This window comes from Rosa chinensis, chromosome 4 (genome assembly GCF_002994745.2).
Source record: "Rosa chinensis cultivar Old Blush chromosome 4, RchiOBHm-V2, whole genome shotgun sequence".
Lineage (NCBI taxonomy): Eukaryota > Viridiplantae > Streptophyta > Magnoliopsida > Rosales > Rosaceae > Rosa > Rosa chinensis.
The window spans coordinates 49,702,569-49,726,333 of NC_037091.1; the positions used below are offsets into that span (position 1 = coordinate 49,702,569).

Genomic DNA, 23,765 nt, shown 5'->3' on the forward strand with positions numbered 1-23,765 from the left:
GAATTCGCCACATGTGCCGGGACGTGTTGAGAATATATACATCCCACATGGGGAAAATGGAACCTTGCCTATGGGTTTATAAGGGTTTGGGCCACTCCATCCATTGTCAATTGATTTTGGATGCGAACCCCAGATTACTTTTTCAATTAACAACTCATATATGTATTCTTCACTATTCATTCTTTATAGTCACACAAGTTGAATGGATAGTTTTTCTCTTTATTTCAATGCGACTTGAGATTTTAGAGATAATTAACTAACAAGGAAGAAAATTATGGAAGTATGCTTAACTGTCTCACCTTAAAGAAAATTAACTAATGAGTGAAACCCTAAACAAATAACTGATTACACGCATTTCTATGCATGTAATTGTATCTAAAGCACTAAAAATAAGTTAATCCTCAAGTCAATTTTTATGTAATTAATCCATTTTTATTTACTTGTAGGAAATAAGCTGAGTTATGGATTTCAGAAGAAGTTGTGCAAAAATGAAGTTAATTAGAGTTATCGACAAAAAGACAAAAAGTCAACAATGGTCAGTGCGTCAATGCAAGCAAATATGTGAAAAACATTGGTTTGAGCTTTGGGAAAGCAACAGAAGAAAAAGAAAATTTAAGCAAAGAAAAAGTTGTATTAATTAATTATTTGATTAATTAATCCTTTTATTAATTAATTAAATGATTAATTAATCAACCTCAGCCAAAATTTCACGTGTGGCAATTAAACCATAATTGCTTAATTAGCTTGAGTCAATTGAAGGCTAGCACGTGCCAGACCATCCTTTATTTCTCCTAGTCCACTCCTATGCTACCACGTGGCAGCCCATTCTATCCTTCCCTCTTCCTGCACGAACAACTAGCCAGCCATAGATATATATATATATATATATATATATATTAATTCCCTTCTCTAACCTGGTGAGAACGATAGAGAGCTACAGCGCCGCACCAAACAGAGGCAGCCCCTTCGGGCTGCTCTCTCTCCTCTCCTCCTTCTCTATTTTCCAGATTTTTGTTAGTTTTATTTTAGAGAATTAAATAATTACTCACCCAAATCTTCAAGGATTCATCAAAGGCTTCTACTTCTACAAGATTCAAGACTTGGGGTAATTGTGGGAGTTGTAATTCAAGACTAATCATGCTAGCTTTTTAGCTATTTGTGATTATTCTTGTTTTCTCCTACACTTCTCTACTCTTTTCCCTTTGAATTTTGTATCTTTGATGTTCATAATTATGGGTTGTGAGTAATTTTCTTGTTAGGGGTTAGGGTTGTGTCCCTAGCCGAAATTTTGTGTAAAAGATGTTTAATTTAATGTAATGATGCAATTTTCATATGATGGATGCTTATATCTATTTCTGTTGGGTTAAAATGCATGTCTTAGAGCCTAGTCAACTCTAGGGTATGTATTTTGAGCATACCTAGGATGGAGTTAGAGGCATGACCCCCTCTAATTCCTAAGCTAGAAACCTTCAATTTCGTATTCGACGGGTTATAAGTATGGTGATTTACACCCGTTGCGTGATTGCATGGGCGGGTCGCTTAGTAGTCTAATTCCTCGATCTCTACGCCTCTTGATGTGAATTAGTGACCCTTGTACCGGCTCTAATTCATGCCAAGTGAGTTCCTACGGCCCTTGAACCGGAGTAGGAATACCATGAAAGGGAATTTCGGTCCTTGAGTCTTGAACCGCCTTGGATACGACTACCGCCAAAATAGGAAATATGCAGCTACATTAGATTAGCTTCTGACACATGAGATTTAGTGAAGGATCCTCCCTAGCACCCGACATTTCCATTTATATTGTTTATGCTTTTATTAATTTCTTTGCATTTTTATTAGTTGATTTACATTTCATTACTTTTTGTTATGTTAAAATCAACTCTCAAACATTGAACTATTCCACTCATTTGTGCATATCCACCACTAGGTTCTTAGTTTTAATTAGGCTTTGGTGAAAATCAAAACCGAGCATTGCTAAGGCTTGGTGCCTTAGATTAGTGTTATTTTATTTTATTTGTTTTATTTCCTTTATTTGCTTAGTGACTTTAGTTCTGACCACCCAAGGATTTTGGATTAGCCACTAATCCCCGTGGTACGATAAACTTTGGATATAATATTTCCCTATCTTGACAACGATACGTACGCTTGCGTAAATGTGTATCAAGTCAATAACCAAAAGTGTATAGTTTGTAAATATGTTAAAACACACGACCAAGAAACATGCTCGATCAAGGCGACCAGGTTCTCAATATCAATCTACACAAATATCCCCACATGCATTTTGAGAAGTCACCGGATAAGAGAAACAAATATGGTCAAAAAAAAAATAACGAAATAGAGTATATACATGAATACAAAAGACATGCATGGTTTAAAATGCAAACCATCATTTTAATTTAGGGACTCATAATGTTACATAGAAAACTTGCAATAATGTTACATAGAAAACTTGCAAAGTAAAAGGGAATACTCATAATCCTTTACTATACTAATTTCGAGACGACAAAGCAATACAACTTTAAGCTTGTAAACCAAGAGTACCTGCAAATGCAAGCCAAGTTCTGTTTTGTTCACACGAGAATGAAAAATAAGCAATTATATATATATATATATATATATATATATATATCTTAATTAACATGGAGATTAGAAATTTTACGTAGGTGTCAAGGTCGGCCAAAAATTGTTCTCAATTGATGACTAAACAGTTCAGGTACGTTCTTAGTATTTCAGTACTAGTATATGAAAAGGAGGTCGAAAAAAATTTGTATAAATTTATTTCAGTCAAAGGAGGCGTTCAGAAAATCAGACATGTACACAAATTAGATCGTGAATAAATATAGTTCTCAGAAGCATGTACGCAAAGTAGATTAGAAATGAGTGTGTGTTGGATCCGAGAAATTCTAGTGTAGTGGTGGGTATCGCATACCCACATTTACAAAAGTGAGAACAAATTTTGTTGTCAAAGTTGTAATTTGAGTCCTACTTTGTGTAATCTTAGTTCTAATAATGGTAATTACACCTCTTACGACATTTTACAAGTTTTTGAACAAATTCGTTGTCAATGTTGTAATCTTAATTCTAATAATGGTAATTATATCTCTTATGACATTTTTGCAAGCTTTTGAACAAATTCGTTGTCAATATTGTAATTTTTGTTTAACTATATGTAAATAGTGTAAATGAATGTGGTAACTTTTGTTCTCAATGTTGTAATTTTGATTCAAATACTTGTAAATTTTTGTTCAAATAGTTGTAAATGAGGGTATCTCATACCCACCAGTACACTAGCTAATTGTCTCGTTGGATCCAAGTAGGATGATCATGAATTGAAGTTGAAGGAACCGATCATTTTTCTACTTTCTACTCATTTTCGTTATCTTGGGAGAAAGGGGATTCAAACTCATGAGTTCATTAATGAAATATAACTGGACTTGACAGAAAACCAATAACAAATGTTGACCGTGGTTGCCATTGTTGAATGACTCGAGCTTTTCAAGTGTTGAACGTATAACGAAGCTTCTAATTAGAATCGATTCCCGTACGTAGTCATTTTGTATGTTTTCTTTCTTCCTTTTCAGCTACTTGTGCTCTGATTAATTGAAAATATAAGGACAGAATATGATTTTCTGGAAAATGGGGATTGCAGTGCACTAATCAATCCTTACTGGGCAACATAAACCAAAATAACAAACTAAACACCAGATTTTGATTACGCAGTGAAAACCTCAAATATGAAATTAAAAACACTGGCGGAGCTCTTACTCTTGAGAACCCAAAATAATGATCATCTTATTCAAAAGGATATGTTCTTGTACAAACTTGAATAGCACTTGCTCGGCTATAAGATTTAGACAAAAGCTAACACAAAGTTTGTCTTCCTTCTAGAACTCCTTCACTTGAATGATCATCAAATCTCGCTCTTCTTTCTTCACCATCTCTCTAGGATCTCAAGAGAGTGTTTATGCATATGAAGACACAATCAATAACACTTATACATGGACCAAGTGTTTGACTCTTTGTGAAGACTCAAGTTCAAACTAACGTGCAAAACTCATGCAAGACTCTATCAAAAATTCTTGCGTCTATCTTCTCCACAGCTAACCGTGTCTTTTTCCTGCTTATATGATAGACCTGCGGCAACTACTCAATCATCCAAAGATTCTACCCTAATTTCTGTTTAATTAGAAAAGAAACTTCCCATATAAGAACTCCAACAAATCTTCAAGAAAATCAATTAGGAATGGACACTTCCTAAAAACCCTAGGACATCAACACTACGATTTTAACAATCAGAAGAATCTTTAAAAAACGTAAATACATAAAATCCAAACCCTACTTTCCAAAAACGGACTCCACATGAAACTGACTGCAGTCTTGGGGATTGCAACATGTATTGCAACACATGTTGCAATCCCATGCATATGCAGATGCATTTACCTGTCATGTGACTCTTCGAGATCAGTATAGGGCGTTGTCATAGCTTTGTATGGGAATTCCAATACGACATGTACAAAATCTGTACCTTCATTAACCCATGACAAAGTACTTCTGTGTACCCAGCTGGTTTCTAACATGTGCGATAATGGTGTGGTCAGCTGCAAATAAAGTAGCTAGCTAGGTGCAAAAAATTTAACTTTACCAAAGAGTAAAGCACTCTAGCTTTTACTATAGGACTATCAAATTATGACTTTATGACACAGTAAGAAGCTAGATTACTTAAGTTTATGAATTATTACATGCATGCATTAATTTCTTGGAATCAAATGGGTAAAGTTCTAAATTTCACAGAAATTTCGAATTAGAATGACTCGACTTCAACGACCTGCATGCATTTCAACATCGGCTGCTATTTGTTTGGCTAGCTCCAAAACTCCCATTTCTAACAAGTCTCATGCTCTTAACCAAATATCCAATAATTCAGGTTCACGTTCTTAACTTTTCATTCATGTCGGTACGCTGCATGTATATATTTTTATCTAGACCAACAAAATTTAGATAATTCTAAGTCCTCTTAATAAAAAAGAAGTGTACTTGCAATTAGACTCCATATTTAATGGACAGAAGCTATATATATTATTGTTTCATAGGATAAAGTTTTCTCTCAACTTGCTTAAATGATTTGTTCATACTGTACATGCATGGGATATTGGAGTAACCCTAGTGGGATCGATAGCCAACAGATAACTAAAGTTTCATCGTCTTTGCTTATACAAATTCAACTGATAAGGATGGTGAATAGTGAAGATGAGAGGTTGATTAGTAATAAAAACAAGGAACTGGAGACTTGTTAATGGGAATGAATAAACTCAAGCTGCTTCTTAAAAGAAGTCTAATTTCTTTGAACCTTGATCTATTGGATTCTATCAAATGGAACCACAGACAGTGATCAATCTGTTAGAAATTTAAAATTGGGAGAGAACATGGTTCATAAAAAAGCACTGGTTAATTGCACATGGATATTGTACCTATTGGGAATCGAAGAAAATAATTACGGTTATAGTCCACCTCGTGAGCTTAATTAATTGAATATTTCTTATATATTCATACCAAGGTGCCTTCCTTGACTAAGTTACAAGATATTCCATGTACAAAAGTAATGGTCACCACGTCACAATCAATTAAACAATTTGGAACTTGTAATATAAATCTTCATCCTCAACCCTATAAATACCCATTGCTACTCCTCACTTCTTCAGAACCCAAAATCTTTCACTTCAACATCATCAATCTTTGTGATCTTCCCCTTCGTTTTCTCATTTTCCAAGTACTTACCTAATCATGGGTGTCTTCAAGTACGAGTCCGAGTTTACCTCTGTCATCCCCCCAGGTAGGTTATTCAAGGCTTTCGTTCTCGATGCTGACAACCTCATCCCTAAGATTGCCCCACAAGCAGTTAAGTCCGCTGAGATCCTTGAAGGAGATGGTGGTGCTGGAACCATCAAGAAGATCACCTTCGGCGAAGGTAACTAGTCTAGCTCACATTTATATTTATCATCATCTTATATTTATATTTATGTGTAAAGCTACGTTGTTCTAATATACATTCGAAATAATGAAGCAACTCCCAAACTTATTTCGAGCCACAACACAGAAAAGATGCATCATATATACTCAACTGAGACTCAAAATCACTGCAGGTAGCACTTACAGCTATGTGAAGCACAGAATTGATAGCATTGACAAGGAGAACTTTGCCTACAGCTACAGTGTGATTGAGGGAGCTCCCGACTCAATTGAGAAAATCTGCTACGAGACTAAGTTGGTGGCATCCGGCAGTGGTACCATCATCAAGAGCACCAGTGAATACCATGTCAAGGGTGATGTTGAGATCAAGGAAGAGCATGTCAAGGCCGGGAAAGAGAAGGCTTCTCACCTCTTCAAGGTCATCGAGAACTACCTCTTGGAGCACCATGATGCCTACAACTAAGTTTGGGTTCTAGATCTGCTGTCATGGGTTTTAAGTCGCTCTCTTGTGACTTCAAATAATGGTGTGGTTTTCATAGTTTTTTTTATGGTTTTGTTTTTGCTTAGTGTCGGCTCAAGAATGTTTGGCTTGCACTTTGAGCTTTGATTCAAGAATAAATGTTGTATTTCTTTTCCATTTGCAATAAACGAAATGAAAATCATGGATTTGATCATATTTGCAAGGTTTTGTCTTTTGTTGTTTTATATGAACAACATTCTTATAACAACATGATGAAACATATTGTAATTGGCTTAAATAGTTAAATATGTACCAATAACTAACCCTCGCTTACAATATATATATTTCATCGCATAACAATAGCTCTCTCTTTGCTGATATGATCATGTTGATGCATGTGAAAGACATGTCTCATAAATATATAAGGTATTGCGTCAAAAAGATGTCTCATAATTATATAACTTTTGAATTTTAGAATTTGTTTTTACTTTTTAGTAAACCGGCCATTTGAAACTTATACCCTAAAATGCACCCACGAGTACTGCTTGAGCAAATTTGAGTTCATAGGGCACTCATTCAAACTTGTTATTGTGATGTGGTGTACTACTTTTCTTGTAGTGCTCTCAACTTACTCATCGTTCATACTATAAATGGGATATTGGTGCAACCCTAGTAGGATCGACAGCCAACAAAGAACTAAATCATTGTTAATTTTGTGGGCTCTGTGATTACCGTCTTTGCTTATAAAATCCAACTGATAAGGATGGTGAATAATGAAGATGAGAGGGTGAATAGAGATGAAAAAACTGGAGACTTGTTAATGGGAATGAATAAACTCAAGCTGCTTTTTAAAAGAGGGAAATTTTACAGTATATGCATTTATCTAATTTTAAGGTTAATTAACTCCACTTATCCAAATACTCTAATAGATTGTCCACTTACCTAATATTTAATATATATTTTTCCCTAATACCCAATTAAGTATTTTTTTATTCCTTTTTATTTATTTTGGGACAATTTTGCCCTCTCCTTCTTTGTCACTTAGAGAGAGTAGTCATCGGATACCTTACCAGACTCCGGTGACTAGTGGCCGGCCGCAGACTCCGGCAACCAGTGACAAGAATCTGGCAATCGGTCATCTGAATCCCGAATCCGGCTACCGGACTGGTGACCGGATTCCCGCGTCCGATTTTATTGCCCCTTAATAATACCCAGTAATCATATTATTGCCCCCCAATAATCATATTATTGCCCATTGCCACCTCCCTCCCCCCCCTAATAACAAGTTTATTGGGGATCAATAATTAGTAAAAAATGAAGATGTTTTTAATTTTGAAAGCTTTTGGAGGTTTATCCAAATAAATAATCTTATTATTGCCCCCCAATAATCTTACTATTGCCCCAATAAATATTTTATTGCCCCCTAGTAATCTTATTATTGCCTCCCAATAATCTTATTATTGCCCAACCAAATCATAATAAAAAAAAACAATCACTACTGGCAAAATTCTCTTCCGTTCTCAGAGTTCACAGTTTACCACAAAAAATAAAATAAAATAAAATTTGACCACCCAGAAAATGATGTGGGTAGCAAAGAGTAAAAAAGAAAATTGGATATGATCTTCAACAATATCCGATTCGATCTTTTCGATCTTCATCATCAATGGATTGCAGGCCTTTGGAAATAACGGTGTTCGGCGCAAATGACATCAAGGACGTGAACATGTTCTCCAAGACGGACATCTACACCGTTGTCTCCGTCTCCGGTAACAGCGTCAGGAAGCAGAAGCTCCGCACCCCTGTCCACAAAGACGTCGGCACCAACCCCAAATGGAACCGCACCCTCAAGTTCACCCTCGACAACTCCGCCCTCGACCACCTCCAAATCAAAATCAAGCTCATATGTGACCGCACCTTCGGCGAGACCAAGATCGGAAAGGTCGTTGTTCCGGTCAAGAACCTCCTGCAAAACTAGAAGAACGACAAGCATGTGACCTATCCGGTCATCACTGCCAAGGGGAGACCCAAAGGCAATGAGATGAGAACGACGACGGCGACGAAGCCGCAGATGATGGAGGCTTAGGGCTCAACAATGGAGTAGCCGGCGGTGATGGTCGAGAAGCCACTAAGGAGGCTGTTGCCAGATCGACTACGGTGGTCTGGGTGAGGAGGCGGATGAGAGAGAGAGAGAGAGAGAGAGAGAGAGAGAGAGAGAGAGGAGTGTAATTTATTAATTAAAATGAGGGCAAAACTGTCAATAAATGTTAAATTGGGTAAATGTGAGTAAAAAACTCTTAGTGGAGTAAGTGGGCAATTTTTAGGCTCAAATTGTGTAAATAGTCAATATCCCTATACACTCATTTATAGATTTGACAACAATTTTGTTGTCATTGTGGTAAATAGAGTTATTTTTTGGTAATTTTAGTTCTATTAGAGGTAATTACTTCACCTACGATATTTTTACAAGTTTATGATCGAACAAACTGTTGTCGATGTGATAACTTGGTTCAATTATATGTGATAGGAGCATAAATGTGACAAATATAGTGTGAAATCCCTTACACTTTTCATAGTTGATTCCTTGTAAAAGTCAGTTTTAACTTTGTTTTCTTTTTAGGTTGTTCGTGAATTGATTCAAGAGAAATAAGAGCTTAAAGGGAGCAGTGGAGCCTTGGATCATGAAGTAATGATGCATAGGACTGAGTTTGATAACCTTTTGGCCAGAAACTAGAAGGGAAGTCCACGGAATTCATTGTGCAAAACAGTTGCTGCAAAGCAGAAAACTGCAGTTTCAGAATCAGCTTTCTGGGAACGGTTTTGAGGAGCAATTCTTGCATCATCCCAGCTGTAACTTTGAAGAAAGGGCCAGCGATCCATGAAGACATGATATCATACTTCAACTATAGCCAAAGAACTGGTCAGAAGCATCAACGAGGCAGTAGGAAACCAAGCGCAAAGTAGGCTTCCCGATAAGGCAGAAACTGTCAGCTTTTCACAAAGCTTTTTGGGAGATCTTTTCCGGCTATTTACTTGGAGTTTTTCCAGAAGGTTGTTGATCAATCTAGAAGATAAGATGTCATAGAGCACGTGGGAGTCAAGAACCATCCAGAAACTTGTCAAGACGAAGTCATTCCTTGTCCAAGAAGGAAGCTTCAGAGTCAGAAATTGAATCCTAGTCAAAACAGGGCATTTTGGCCGAGATTCTTCTTTGGACGGATTTCCAGGGCATTTTTGGAAGGTTATTGCTGCTGCAAATATTAAGGAGAGTCCTAGAATAATTCTACAAGATTACAACAAGATTACCAAGGCTTGAAAATCATTTAATTGTGCACCAATTAAAGGAATCCTCAAGCAACAAGGGAAGGTTTTAAAAGCATTGTTGAAGAAGGAAACTAGGGCTGAACTTCTCCTATATATATTGAGCTTCTGCACACGTTGAAGAGGACCACGCCTTTCACCTTCTCTTCTATCTCTCTTTCTCATTCATCCGCCACCATCTTTTTCTTCTTTTTCTCTATTTGTTTTATTTTGTTTTTAAAACAATGTGTAACTAACTATCTTTTTGTTAGGGGCAAGGTTTGAAGCCCCAATTATGTAGAACATATGTTTGTTTAAATCTATTTTCTTGATCTTTGGTGTGAATTGGTTGTTTATTTCTGCTTGATTGAAAACTTTTATGTGTTTATGTTCTTTGGGTCGACACTTAGGATATATGCATGTAATTGGAGCTAGGTTTAGAAAATAATTCACCTAATCGTCTTGTTTTCTAATCCACAAGTATGCAAGGCTTTGAACAAAAGTTGATGTTTTAAACAACTAGAAGAGCATGCTAGGTAGGCGTTCCACACTAGACTGCAACTCTATAATCAATCGTTTCCATGAGATCTTAATGCTTCAAATGTGTTGACACTATATGTGTTGTTGATAGGATAGTGTTCTATACCTTGATTGCATGTTTGATAGGCTTAGCTATTGTGCGTTCACGTAGACTAAGTAATTAGGGAAACATTAATAAGGGACATGATCTGCTCCGACTTGTTTCTTGGTTGGTTTCTATTCACATCTCAGTAATTGAATCTAGGTTAACTTAATATTGTTCGAAAGTAATTGGTGGTGGATTTCCGAGTCTCTAACATGTTCTCCATCTTATTTTCTCAAAACCTAAAATCAAAATCGTTTTCCTTTTATATTATCTTTTATTTTCGTTAAAAACCAAAAACCCCAAATCTGTTTCAACTTAGGATTGCAACACACCTTTCTATCCCCTTCTGTTTCCTGCCATCTTTTTCTCTCTTTTCTAGTGTTTGACGTTTTGGTTTTTGTTTAGTTTCAGATTTTGTTTATTTGTTTTGTGCTTTAGTTAGTTTAACTTAGTTTGTTTTTCTTTTGTGTGAATTATAAAGTTACCCTCAATCCCCGGCTTGAACGATCCCTGCTTACTCTATATTGCTAACGACTACATCTTGCAGGGTTAAGTTGAGCGTCTATTTTGGGCGTATCAATATGTAAATGTGTAAAACAAATGTAATAACTTTGTTGTCAATGTTGTAAATTTGGTTCAACTAAATTATAATTTTGGTTCAATTAGATGTAAATGAGTGGATGATAAACATCCAAGTACTATAGACAAACCCTTTAAAATAAGTCTAACTTCTTTGAACCTTGATCTACTGGATTCTATCAAATGGAACCACACAGACAGTGATATGTTAGAAATTTAAAATTGGGAGAGAACATGGTCCATCAAAATTAAAGCACTGTTTGGTTGCACATCAGGTGAAATATCCTTATCAAACAATGGGAATCGAAGAAAATAATTAAGGTTATAATCCACCTTGTGAGCTTAATTGGATATTTCTTATTCATACCAAGGTACGTGCCTTCAATTCCTTGACTAAGTTACAAGATATTCCATGTACAAAAGTAATGGAACATGTAATGTATATTTCTTATTCATACCAATTAAACAATTTGGAAATTGTAATGTAAACCTTCATCCTCAACCGGTCAACCCTATAAACACCCATTTGCTACTCCTCACTTCTTCACACCCAAAATCTCCCACTGCAACATCATCAATCTCAGTGATCTTCCCCTTCGTTTTCGCAGTTTCCAAATACTTAATTAATCATGGGTGTCTTCAAGTACGAGTACGAGTTTACCTCTGTCATCCCCCCAGCTAGGTTGTTCAAGGCTTTCGTTCTCGATGCTGACAATTTCATCCCCAAGATTGCCCCACAGGCAGTTAAGTCCTTTGAGATCCTTGAAGGAGATGGTGGTGCTGGAACCATCAAGAAGATCACCTTCGGCGAAGGTAATTAGTCTAGCTCACATTAATATTGATCATCATCTTATATTTATATTTATGTGTAAAACTACGTTGTTCTAATATACATTCGAAATAATGAAGCAACTCCCAAACTTATTTCGAGCCACAACACAGAAAAGATGCATCATATATACTTAACCGAGATTCAAAATCTCTGCAGGTAGCACTTACAGCTATGTGAAGCAAAGAATTGATAGCATGGACAAGGAGAACTTTGCCTACAGCTACAGTCTGATTGAGGGAACTCCCGACTCAATTGAGAAGATCTGCTACGAGACTAAGTTGGTGGCATCCGGCAGTGGTACCATCATCAAGAGCACCAGTGAATACCATGTCAAGGGTGATGTTGAGATCAAGGAAGAGCATATCAAGGCCCGGAAAGAGAAGGCTTCTCACCTCCACAAGGCCACTGAGAACTACCTCTTGGAGCACCATGATGCCTACAACTAAGTTTGGTTGATGGTCTAGATCTGCTGTGATGAGTTTAAGTCGCTCTCTTGTGACTTCTAATAATGGTGTGGTTTTCATAGTTTTTTTTTTATGGTTTTGTTTTTGCTTGGTGTCGGCTCAAGACTGTTTGGCTTGTACTTTATGATTTGATTCGAGATGTGAAAGAGATGTCTCATAATTGTATAACTTATACATTTTATAATTTTGCTTCTGGTAAGCAATTTGGAAATTCATACCCTAAAATGCACTCACGAGTACTGCTTGAGCAAATTTGAGCTCATAGGGTACTCATTCAAACTTGCCAACTTGGCAACCAAAGTGGGGTCTCACATAACGAAGTTGTAATATACCCCTCACTCACAACAACTTTTCTGAATTTGTATTTCACTTTTGTAAACCATTAAACAAATCATGCCATAAATGCACCTATGAGTGCTCAAAGCCCTCAAATTTAACTTCATAACTAATTCAACTTGATATTGTTTATTATACGTGAATTTTTGTTTTTAAAAATGAATCTCACGTATATATCTTGAGAGAGATGTTGTATATAATAGTTATATATGTAAAAATTTGTCTTCTCCAAGTTCTAATCTATTTGTACCAACATTAAACCTCGCACAATTGATTTATACTTTCCAAAATCAAAAAAATCCTAACCAAAACAAAAATTCCAATCAGTAAAAAATGATTGTCCTCACAGTGGGCCGGTTCAAAGCCCACAAGAGCTGAGCCGGGCAGAGCCCACCTCCAAATCCCCGGCCCCCCACCCAATAATTCCCCAGAAGAACGCATCTGAAATATATTCGTAGTGGCTTTGTGCGTCGTCGATTCCAGTGTGAGAAGGCAAGGACATGTAGGTCATTATAAAACACAGGAGGCCACTACGGTAATTTCTCGACCATATATATAGAGACTTCTCTGGAGCAGAACTCACGAACTGTTTCTGGACTCTTCCCTTTCCTCAAACTGGTCTGCTCTCTGTACCCTTTTTGAAGTCTTCCCAACCTTTGTCAAATACCCAGTACGACGCCGTATTTGTCCAATGTCTGGTCACGGCGGAGTTTCGATCGGTCGGGCTCGGGGCGAGAACCGGTTCTACAACCCGCCCCCGATTCGAGAGCGACAACACCAGCAACAGCTTCAGCAGCAGCAGCAGCAGAAGCTTGAACAGGAGAAGCAGCAGCATCAGCATCAGAGGCGGCCGGTGTCGGTGTCGGTGTCGGTGTCGGTGTCGGTGTCGGTGGTCGAGTCCGACGACTGTGCTACGTCGCATAGTTCCGGGTCGGGTCGGGAAGCGCTCAGCGAGGCCGCGAATTTAGATCGGTTCCTTGAGTTCACAACGCCCCTGGCTCGAGCTCATTTTTTGCCCAAGGTAATTGCAAGAAAATCATAAATACTTTTGCAAGAAAAAGAAAAATCCTTGTCTTTGAGGCGCTTTTGGTTTTGGCATTGCCGAGAATGTTGAAGTTTCTGATGCTCGCAACTTAGAAAGGCTCCGAATTGAGCTAATTATATGATAATGGGTTCAGACTCTTAAAAGGGTCATATGCATTGGGTTTCTTATTGCAATTTTAATACACTGGCTTGAATTTTGTAATTGAAGATGCGATTCTTATGGTAGTGTTGTTTTGTGATTGATAGACGAGTAGCAGGGGATGGAGGACTCATGAGCCGGAGTTACATCCCTACTTTGTGCTTGGAGATTTGTGGGAATCTTTCAAGGAGTGGAGTGCGTACGGCGCGGGTGTCCCTCTTTTGTTAAATGGGAGTGACTCTGTCATACAGTACTATGTACCTTACTTGTCTGCCATTCAGCTCTATGTAGACCCATCAAAGCCTCCCACAAGGATAAGGTTAGCAGTACGTTAAATTAGATTCCTTTCCTCCGTCTCTCTCAGTATGTGTGAGTTCTGCTACTTGAGCACTATGGATTTTAATTATGCTCGTAGCCGCTGCGTTCATGCAATGTGCTTGTTTTGGTGCCACTGTTCATACTTTAGTTTGATGTAGTCAGATACATGAGTTTTGAAATAAGTGTCGTCTCTTAGTGACGAGACTACAAATTTTGCAAATGAAGTAGTTATGGTGCTTGTTCTGATACCATGTAGTCTGTGTTCATTTTTTTAAATCTTTTATACGGCTTCCTTGTATATGTCTTGAGGTTATTCAGTTACATCTCTATCAATTGATTAGATTACTTCCCAATTGTAAGGTAGCCTTATAAGCTTGGGAAGGGCGAAGTATATCATGGTAACTCATAATTTTTCTGTAACCAGAAAGTTCATTTCTTCATTTACTATACCCTTTAGTAGTTTAACGTCTGTTATACAATACCCACCCGAATCTTAAATGGAATGCTCAAGTTGACTTAAATACTGCTAGGCTGGTGAGGTTGCAATTCTAGTTAGGGCCTATAAGGATTGGAATTGTATTCCTGTCAAGGTATTTAGGGAACAGTGGCCATTGTAATTTGTAACAGGCAGTAAGAAAAATAACTTGTGAAGATGAATTGTATTCCTGTCAAGGTATTTAGGGATTGTATTCCTGTTAAGGTATTTAGGGAACAGTGACCATTGTAATTTGTAACAGGCAGTAAGAAAAATAACTTGTGAAGATGAATTATGGTGGTGGATTAGGATTGGTCTAGTTGCCATGTGAGGCATCTTATAGGCGGTGGTAACCAAGATCTTGATAGAATACATGGTAGTAGCTTGACAGGTGAGTGGTTTAGATGTTATTTTGGTGTGAAGGTAAAATGTGGGGTTTTGGCAGCTAAATGCAGAAGTTACATGCTAATAGTGAGTATGAACTGTATCTTCTTTGGATAATCAGCTAATAGTGAAACGAATCACGTATTTGTTAGTATACCATTTTTGTTACATAATTTTGCTTTTTTGTGTATCCTCTCACAGGAAGCCTGGTGATGACAGTGATGCAGAGTCATCGAGGGAGACAAGTAGTGATGGCAGCAGTGATTATGGAGCAGAAAGAGGAATCAGTGGTGTTGTTGATGATGCTTGGAGTCGGCAGAATATTGCTGATGTAAATGGCCATGGTTGGAATAGAGTCTTACCAAGAGATAAACCCTTAACTGGTTCCTCAAGTGATGAAAGTGAGATTTGCAATCCTCCAGGTCAGCTTGTATTTCAATATTTGGAGCACGATCAACCGTTTGGCCGTGAACCTTTGGCTGATAAGGCAAGTATTGTCTCAGAACACTTTACCCAATTGAACTTGATTTTTCTTTTTTGAATTTTATTGTAACACAAAGTTCATTCGCATTCAACAGATTCAAGTTCTTGCATCCCAATTTCCAGAGTTGAGGACTTACAGGAGCTCGGACTTATCACCTTCTAGTTGGATCTCTGTAGCATGGTATGCATTTATTTTTGTATTCACTGGTAGTACAAATAAGGGAAGGATGCATATGAGATTACAGATCTAAAGTAGTTGCTGTGTGCATTCTTGAATAAAGGTATCCTATATATCGGATACCTACAGGTCCAACATTACAGAGTCTGGATGCTTGCTTCTTGACCTTTCATTCCCTTTCGACTCCCTTAAAGGGTACATTTTTCTCTCCCAACTGCTATATGTATGCACTTGCTTGTTTTTGAAGTTTCGATATGGTTATAACATTGGTTGGGGCAGGTACAAGCACTGATAGGCTTCGTCCCAGCGGTGCACGACCTAGAGAGGTTCAAAATGCCGACTTCAAACTCTCGTTGCCAACTTTTGGATTGGCTTCCTACAAGTTCAAGGGTTCCTTTTGGAACCCTAATGGAGTTTACGAATCTCAAAAGGCTAATTATCTATTGCGAGCAGCTGAAAACTGGATCAGGCTATTGCAAGTTCATCATCCTGATTTCAACTTCTTTGTGTCACACAATACACCAAGGAGGTGAGGAGAGTTGTATCTCGTCAGCTTGAAGTTATTATCCCAATACATAACACGGGATATAATCTACTTTTAAGGATCGTATTCACCGGCCCGTTTTTCATGTTAGTGGTTGGATAACAGTGTGCGCTCTCCTGTCCTTAAATTATGTAGATTTATGTTACATCAAAGCAGAGTTGAGTGTGATTGTGGCTTTTCTGAAGGCTTGATAGGCTGAGAAAAGATGAAACTATCATTAATAAAGGCCTTTAATTGGGAGTGTGCTTCAGAATGGGCATCATGTATTTTGGATCAGGGATTTTGATGACTGCTCAAACTTTGTTTGCGATTTCACAGCTTAAGATGATATGATCTTTCAGGGACATATCAGTTGCTGTTGACTTTTGTTACTACCATTTAGATGATGAAGAAAATAGTTTGCTAGTTTTTGTATATGTATCTATAGGTGTCTTTACTTCCTTACCTTTATGTATGAATTGACAGATCAATTCAACGTGAAAATCATATGTATATGATATGTTCCTCAGATGAACTGAATTGCATAAATGTCATGATTTGTGTGGTTGCCTTGTGCTGCTAGCCGGCGCATAGAAGGCTCAGAGCTCTGCTTAAGTCAACCAAAAGGTAGTACGGCGCATTCCCTAGATCTCAGAGGCTCTTCCAGGTTGAGGCTCTGTTGCTGTACTGGTCTAGGATTCTAGCCTTATTGACCATTTACTCATCCCGACTCTATTAGTCTATTGCTGTCAAGACTCGTTTCCAGCTCTGATTTAGCTATCTTCCTCTAAATTGCGACATCCCATGAAAGGAAGACGTGCCATTAAGATGGACAGAAAATTTGAGGCATGAGGTGGATGCATTGGGAAACTTAAACCTGCTTTGCTTGATTTTGTATACATCACAACTTTAGGTTTAACCCGAATTGGGAAGCCAGCTTGGTCCTTTTCATTTCCAGCATGGTGGTGTGCATAAATCTAGTCAGGATGTGTTGGCTTTGTAGTAAATTGAACAGATCACTGAATTTACTGCAGCTCTTTCCCCCCACACTGAGCTTTTGGCTTTGTAGTAAATTGAACAGATCACTGAATTTACTGCAGCTCTTTCCCCCCACACTGAGCTTTTTTTAACATCAAGTTTTTTCCGCCACCCAAAAATTCATCCCAATAGTTCACCGGTCTACCATTGACAACAAAGCAAAACTGAACTCCGTACACGAACAATAAGATATCTTCACTGCAGCGTACAAGATGGATATTACGTGCCTCGTACATTTACTTTATTCCGGTTATATCCCACATGGGCAGAATCTTTGTCAGCAAGCTCTCGTAGCTCAGTTGGTTAGAGCACCCGTTTAGTAAGCGGGAGGTCTTGAGTTCGACTCTCAACGAGAGCAATATTTATCTTTATTTACTTAGCTTTTTTTTTTTTTTTTCCCCTCTTTTCTTGGTGACCTGCTATGAACGTCCTATCAAACATCCGGTTAATCCATTATTATACAAGCATAAGTCATCTGAGATTCTGGGTGGAGTCGGTAATAAACTTTTGCATGTTCCATTTGATTTTTAAGTCTCGAAATTACTGGCTTGTTAGTTCTTGGTAAGTTTGTACTTTCTACGAGTAGAAAGAAAGCTAACACCAAAACGATAAGTTGTTATTTCCATTATCCACATAAACTAAGTACAATACAAATACATGGTTGTTCTGTTCTAACTAGTACCAGTTGTTACATAAATAGAACCACCATCTTTTATCCGCGCGACACTACGGCTCTGGGTCCTAATTTAGGATTGGCCATATCTGCTAGACGCTTCTAACTCATAAATCATCAAGAATGGTGGACATCAGCAATCCTTGAACAAACTCACACTTCCGAGCCTTCTCCTCTTGGTCTTTAGTTGATAGAGGTGGCTGTTGAGCAATTCTGTCACCATAGAGTAGCATTAAAAATTTTAGGATACCATATTCGCTATAAAAGATATGCAAAAGTCCTAGTTGAATCATTATCACTAGCTGATCTGATCCCGACCTAAAACCAATGTCTTGAGATATGGATACTGTCATTTTCACTTGGAGAGTTAAGGAACCAAAAAAATAAAAGAAGAAGTCGTGGTAATGCTCATACCTTTCTGAGGACTCCTCTTTTGTGCTTTCCTTCATGAAAGGTGCTTCGACTAAAGGATGGGGTGGTTCACTCACACGTTCATCAGGTGCATTGTATATAAAAGAAGACAACAAAGGATCAGGTTCCGTATTTGAAGAAAATGGGAATGAAGAACCTCCCAGAAGGGCCTGTAGACTTCCTTCTCGCAGCTCTTTCCTTAATATTGAAAATGTCGAATTAGATCCCCTGCGAAATTTCCTTTTGCGCTGAACGTAATGTATAGTCAAGGAATACATCACTTATACTGTAGAATTTAACACTAAAACATGTATAGAATATCAACACACATGGAAGGAAAAGCTACTCCAGTTTGGATGGGAGAAAGTAATCATTGTAAAAGAAAAGAGAATGAGTGACTAATGCCGATCAAGAGTGATGATGATACTCATCACATCATGAGCCCCCATTGAATTAGAACTCTTTACTCAATGATTGTGCTTGAAATTTGGGGAGAAGGCCTTGTTTAGACATGCACGATTCATGTTACATCATGGTTTAGACGCCTTTAACTAACTACACCAAATAAACCACATATAAAAGTTTCTGGTGGTACACTGAGTATTTAAGTTATCACAAACAATGCGAGCACAAGAATAATTAAAACCAAAATTAAAATTCAAAAGGATATCTTTAACAAACTCCCATGTTGTGTGGTAATATGGGTGACAAGATTTGATCCCACCCTCTTTGCACAAACTGGACAGACCTGAAAAAGAGAAAGAAGTGAATATTCAAAACACTAACGATAAGAGGCAGGTTCATAAACAAGTAAAATAAGGATATTCAGGACATTAAAAAAGGTTCATACTCAACAAACAGGTGCCAGATACTTGTCTAGTGTCGAGCATTCCACATAAAAAGTACAACAGAAAATCCACAAATTTCTTCATAAAAATCTAACAAAAAGACCATTCTACTGATGATCAGCTCTCCTGTATCACCATCATCAAACGATTCAAACACATCACCTCACTCCACTAACTTGCAACTGAAACCCACTCGAGCAAACCCAACAAGACATTCACTTCACAGACAGAAAACTCATTCAAAAACCACAGCCAAAACCCAACAAAAACCCGAGCCTTTAGCCACTAGCATGCCTTGACTACCATCAGAAGTTCAGAACAATACAACAACACTTGTACGAAAGGAAAACACGTCCCAAATCACAAACTAATGAAACAAACACTCCAAAGATCCTTCCTTTCTGACCTAAACCGAAACCAAAAACCTAGAGTAACATTCACAGCGAACAAAACACAACTGGAAAACTCAAAAGCACTCGAAAGCTCGCATCTTTACACAATGCTAACAACAAAGCAAGCTAGCCGATTTACGCGCAAAGCTTCAAACTTCAAAATTCTTTAAAAAAAATAATAAAATTGCAAAATGAAAATCAACCTACCCCATTCTTAGCCTCGACGGGATGTTCCTCATCGATGTGACAACAAAGCCCAACGACATCGAAATCCTCCGCGCAAAAGGGGCACAAAAACTCAGCCTTTATCTCATCGTCTCCCTCTATTTCCTCGTGTCCGAACAGATCTGCAATCACCCACAAAAACCCATCAGCACCCAACAAACCCAAATTCAAAAAAAAAACTCCAAAAACCCAAAAAAACACCAACCGGATCGAGATTGGTACCGCCTCGCGTTCGAGGACGAGAACAGATTGCTCCACGAATCAGAGTCCATTCCGATATGGGGGGGGGAATTACAAAAACAGCCTTGAATTCAATTAGGTCAAATTGAAACCCCCAGACAGACACGCACAGAGAGATTGAAGACGACGAAGGAGAGAGGATGAGGGAGAGAGATAAAAAGGCGAGTGTGTGCGAGTGTGAGAGAGAGAGAGAGAGAGAGAGAGAGAGAGAGAGGAAGCGACCAAGAAATTGCGTGTGAGAGAGAGAGAAACCACAGCAGACTCTCTACCCAACTTCCGGAAGGGGTTAGCAACCTTTATACTTACTTTTTTGGCGCAAACGCCCATCGCCTTTTCGAGAATTACCGAATTGCCACTAACTACCTGAGCCATACGATTTTTATTACATATATGCTGGGATTTCATTGGACTGTCGTCGTGCGTGTTCCCTACGTCACTCGCACGTGTGTGATCTTTAAATTTATTATTATTATTTATTTATTTTTGTCAAAAAAAAGTTTCTATTTTTTCGCTTTTTGTACCGGGACGCGGTTTTTGGTTCAAGGCTTTTGACGCGCGTGCGGAGTGAAACTGCAAGCGGAAGATTCACAATTTCACATGTAGCTTGTAGCAGTAAGTAAGTTGTTAGTGATCATGTTTTTACCGGGGTTGGTGGTCCAAGTCGTGGGAATAACATATAGGGCAAGTTTGCCCATTTTTGAGTTCAACAATATGTGTCGAAAGAAAGAGACGAGGATAAATTTGAGTTGTATCTGGGTAATGCTATTGATGTAAGTTAGGGGTTTTCGACTTTCACCTATGAGTTTTTAGAGTCCAGTTGTTTGAATTAGTTTGTAATATAAGATCTAACGTACGGGTGTTATTTTGTTAGGGACTCTTGTAGTTAGGTCGTCTGTAACTTCCAACATTATGAAGGAGTCAGTTCTCTAGCATTGACCCATCACGATTATATGATTTTTCAATCATAGATTTTATTTATTTTTCGACAAAAAAAATAACTATACATTTACCTTTAAAAAATTATAAAATAAATCTATGCAAAAGAAAAAGATGAGCAACAAATCATTAATGTTGAGGAACACATTCATCAACGCGTTAAATTAATTTGGTTACAGTTTAAAAATGTCAATTTTGCTGCTGCACTTATACTACACAGTCTACACCTCTGCACAATGCTCCTTGAAGACAATTAAGCACACTAATCTTAAGGTAAAGCAAAAGAATAATAAACCGGCCACTTAAGCATGGATACGATGGTTTCTAGTCTTGTTGATAATAAATGAGAATGTTGGAGTTGTGTCACTTGATATACATAAAGGACGTGGAGGGCAAGAGTCTCACATTATAAAAGAGACACAACATGAGAAATATAAGTGTGTGAATACTTAGGAGTTAGGAGTGGAGCTAGGTTAACCAACTTGACAGCTCAAGCTAGTCTATAATTTTTTCAATTTTAATGGAAATCAAAAAAAAGAAAAAAAGTTTGCCAAATAAAATCTAAAGTTAACGGCACTTTTTAAAAAATAAAAATTAAAAAAAAAAAAATAAAAAATAAAAAACCCTTAGCCCACCCCACCCTTAAAATAAAGACTTTGAATATGACATAGAAACGTATCCACCACAACACCAACTAAGGAATTCTAATAGTTTACTTATAAACTTCCCAATTATACACTAATAGAGTTCTTCAAAAACAAAAGAAAAAAGAAATATCATATTTGTTCTATTGAAGTGTTCACATGTGAAGGATAATAAAAAGGTAATATATGTTGTTTGAATTTTTATTTAGTTTGAAAATTATAACATATTTTACATGAATTTTTGTCAAAGGATGTGCCTTTTAACGAAGCTCTTTTGCACTCTAAAGTATTTTGGCATAAATGTCTAAGAGAAGTAAAATTCAACTCCACATTTTATAACTCACACTCCATGTTTTATTTTTTAATACTTAACATCAAATATTTATAATTCACACTGCTAAAAGACAAAATTTTCATATACTAAAAAATAAAACACGAAGCGTGGATTGTAAAATTAGAAGTGTGAATTTCACTCCCTTTATTTAAACCTCAAGTAAAGAAGATCTATTCCTTTTTTTTTTTTTTGGGTGAAGAGATCATTTAAGGCAAGCCAATTAGAAATAGAAACATTATTTCTTATGGACAAGACCAGACAAAAGTATAATAAATATATTTCTAGTATTATGCCATTAAGTCATTAATTTAGTCGCAAAACTTAAAAAATATTCTCTCTGACCTAGAGCTCTGCTAGGGTTTAGGAGCATCTCTCCTCCATGACTTGCCATCTCTAATACCTTCTCTGTTGCTTGCCAATGGAGACCATAGCAGGCCTCGATATGCTCTCTCTCTCTCTCTCTCTCTCTAGTTGTTGTCCTCAATGATGGTTCTGGGGTATTTGTTTCGGGTTTGGATCTGCCAAACAGGGATTCTTACCCTCTCGTGGTGATGGATGCAGTTGATGGGGGTGGTGGTGGCCGTGTTCTATGGTGGGGTTGTAGGTTGTCCTAATCGGTCTTTGAAGGGGGTGCTGGTGGATTTGGCATGCTTGGCGTCGACTCGACTCTCGTGATAGCATTAACAGTCTGGTCAGCGCTGCTTTCGATGCTGAGGGTTGGGATAAGGAGTGGTGGGGTTTGTAGGGGGTTTTACTAGAGCCGAGTGATGGTGGTGGCGGTGCTGCAGTGGAGGACGACTAGTCTCAGGTTGGGTTTTTTAGTGGTGATACTATTGCCGGTTGTCATGCCAGATTTGTGGCTGGAATGGACGATGGAGGTGAGGCCGGTGGTAGCTACTTTGCAAGGTCTGTGGTCGTCAGGCATGCTAAGGTTTCCCTAGGTTCTGGTTTTTGGGCCCTTAGTTGGGGCTTGAGCCTTTTTCGGGGTTGGAAGTTGCCTAAAGATAGTAGAGATGTTGGGGATGCAGGTGCAGCATCCTCAACTAGTAATTTTTAAATTTCATTTGGGTCACAAAATCTAGTTTGCTCGGTTGTTACATTTTTTTAACTTACTTCTGAGTTTCTAGGTTTTGTTAGAATAAAGGTGCGTAAACTTCCTTAAAAGGTGGGTGTACCTGGAAGTATGAGATCCTACTTTTTTAGAATACGTTCTTTGTGTCGGCCCCTCAAGGGTATGTCCTTTCTGGTATTGCTTGCTGAATTATAAAATTGGCTGACCTCCTTCGATTAAAAAAAAAAAAGAACTATAATAAATATGAAAATATGATTCGCACCTATACTCCAAAAGAGATTTCTAAGAAAGAGAGAAAAAACTAGCCCTAGAAAGGCCTAAAAATCTAAAGAAACAATTATACACAATAATTAGGCATTCTCGTCGTATTACACCAATAGAAACATTACAGCCCAACTCATAAAGGCCTCAGTAGGATGACATCGCCCGAAGGCAATAGAATAAGGGGAATCAATACTAATCAGATGCCAAAAGTATCCAAATTTGCAGATCTAAACATACCTGTACCATAAAGGGACTCCTCCAACTTCATTGGAGAGACCAAAACCATGAAAAAGCCATAGCTGGCCAACTCAGTTACACAATAAACGACTGCAAAAAAATATTACAATGAAGAATGGTGGTTGAAAAACTAATGCGCTTGCACCCATACTTGCCTAGCTAGGTAAGTGACTTTTCACTTGTTAGAACGTTTTTTGAAATAGTGATCCCACATTGGAAGCAAGTCTTTTGTTAAAGTCAGTTATATGTGTTTACACAATATACATATTACAATGGACTACTTGAAAGGCAAGGCACATTGGGTCAATTTGCCTTGGATGACTTGTAGATATATATCTATTAAAGCC

General features: G+C 37.8%; 5 protein-coding genes and 1 non-coding gene across 7 annotated transcripts; 5 read left to right on the forward strand and 1 right to left on the reverse strand.

Moving 5' to 3' along the window:
• Positions 1–5,686: 5,686 nt before the first annotated feature.
• LOC112198354 (major strawberry allergen Fra a 1-3) lies at positions 5,687–6,636 on the forward strand. The gene is made up of 2 exons (XM_024339460.2): positions 5,687–5,965; positions 6,141–6,636. Exons 1-2 carry the CDS (start codon positions 5,782–5,784, stop codon positions 6,428–6,430), a joined length of 474 nt encoding a protein of 157 aa, XP_024195228.1. The 5' UTR covers positions 5,687–5,781; the 3' UTR covers positions 6,431–6,636.
• A 1,454-nt stretch (positions 6,637–8,090) lies between these two features.
• LOC112199475 (protein SRC2-like) lies at positions 8,091–8,402 on the forward strand. Its single transcript, XM_024340492.1, has one exon. The coding sequence runs from the start codon at positions 8,091–8,093 to the stop codon at positions 8,400–8,402; it is 312 nt and encodes a 103-aa protein (XP_024196260.1).
• Positions 8,403–11,304: 2,902 nt separating this feature from the next.
• Positions 11,305–12,423, forward strand: LOC112198435 (major allergen Pru av 1). The gene is made up of 2 exons (XM_024339560.2): positions 11,305–11,741; positions 11,917–12,423. Exons 1-2 carry the CDS (start codon positions 11,558–11,560, stop codon positions 12,204–12,206), a joined length of 474 nt encoding a protein of 157 aa, XP_024195328.1. The 5' UTR covers positions 11,305–11,557; the 3' UTR covers positions 12,207–12,423.
• Positions 12,424–13,103: 680 nt separating this feature from the next.
• LOC112200484 lies at positions 13,104–16,635 on the forward strand. 2 transcript variants are annotated; one of them, XM_024341524.2, is made up of 6 exons: positions 13,104–13,581; positions 13,851–14,062; positions 15,140–15,407; positions 15,499–15,584; positions 15,685–15,776; positions 15,861–16,635. In XM_024341524.2, exons 1-6 carry the CDS (start codon positions 13,252–13,254, stop codon positions 16,112–16,114), a joined length of 1,242 nt encoding a protein of 413 aa, XP_024197292.1. In that variant the 5' UTR covers positions 13,104–13,251; the 3' UTR covers positions 16,115–16,635. The 2 variants fall into 2 exon arrangements, with proteins under 2 accessions (XP_024197292.1, XP_024197290.1); XM_024341522.2 differs by having other exon boundaries at positions 13,113–13,581; positions 15,122–15,407.
• Positions 16,636–17,426: 791 nt separating this feature from the next.
• On the forward strand, positions 17,427–17,500 carry TRNAT-AGU. The gene has a single exon. It is a non-coding gene; the product is annotated as a tRNA-Thr (tRNA).
• Positions 17,501–17,737: 237 nt separating this feature from the next.
• Positions 17,738–20,170, reverse strand: LOC112200848 (protein DEHYDRATION-INDUCED 19 homolog 4). The gene is made up of 5 exons (XM_024341852.2): positions 19,897–20,170; positions 19,674–19,813; positions 18,897–18,974; positions 18,230–18,480; positions 17,738–18,028 (listed from the first exon to the last, which is right to left on the reverse strand). Exons 1-5 carry the CDS (start codon positions 19,961–19,963, stop codon positions 17,923–17,925), a joined length of 642 nt encoding a protein of 213 aa, XP_024197620.1. The 5' UTR covers positions 19,964–20,170; the 3' UTR covers positions 17,738–17,922.
• Positions 20,171–23,765: the final 3,595 nt, after the last annotated feature.

What these genes read in the sequence shown, in the direction of transcription:
- LOC112198354 (XM_024339460.2), top strand. Translation starts at nt 5,782, where the DNA reads ATGGGTGTCTTCAAGTACGAGTCCGAGTTTACCTCTGTCATCCCCCCA. An exon ending in GAAGATCACCTTCGGCGAAG is followed by an intron (nt 5,966 to 6,140) that starts GTAACTAGTCTA and finishes AAATCACTGCAG; the next exon opens with GTAGCACTTACAGCTATGTG.
- LOC112199475 (XM_024340492.1), top strand. Translation starts at nt 8,091, where the DNA reads ATGGATTGCAGGCCTTTGGAAATAACGGTGTTCGGCGCAAATGACATC.
- LOC112198435 (XM_024339560.2), top strand. Translation starts at nt 11,558, where the DNA reads ATGGGTGTCTTCAAGTACGAGTACGAGTTTACCTCTGTCATCCCCCCA. An exon ending in GAAGATCACCTTCGGCGAAG is followed by an intron (nt 11,742 to 11,916) that starts GTAATTAGTCTA and finishes AAATCTCTGCAG; the next exon opens with GTAGCACTTACAGCTATGTG.
- LOC112200484 (XM_024341522.2), top strand. Translation starts at nt 13,252, where the DNA reads ATGTCTGGTCACGGCGGAGTTTCGATCGGTCGGGCTCGGGGCGAGAAC. An exon ending in GAGCTCATTTTTTGCCCAAG is followed by an intron (nt 13,582 to 13,850) that starts GTAATTGCAAGA and finishes TGTGATTGATAG; the next exon opens with ACGAGTAGCAGGGGATGGAG. An exon ending in AAGCCTCCCACAAGGATAAG is followed by an intron (nt 14,063 to 15,121) that starts GTTAGCAGTACG and finishes ATCCTCTCACAG; the next exon opens with GAAGCCTGGTGATGACAGTG.
- LOC112200848 (XM_024341852.2), bottom strand. Translation starts at nt 19,963, where the DNA reads ATGGACTCTGATTCGTGGAGCAATCTGTTCTCGTCCTCGAACGCGAGG. An exon ending in CCGTCGAGGCTAAGAATGGG is followed by an intron (nt 18,975 to 19,673) that starts GTAGGTTGATTT and finishes TCTCTTTTTCAG; the next exon opens with GTCTGTCCAGTTTGTGCAAA. An exon ending in AACATGGGAGTTTGTTAAAG is followed by an intron (nt 18,481 to 18,896) that starts ATATCCTTTTGA and finishes ACTATACATTAC; the next exon opens with GTTCAGCGCAAAAGGAAATT.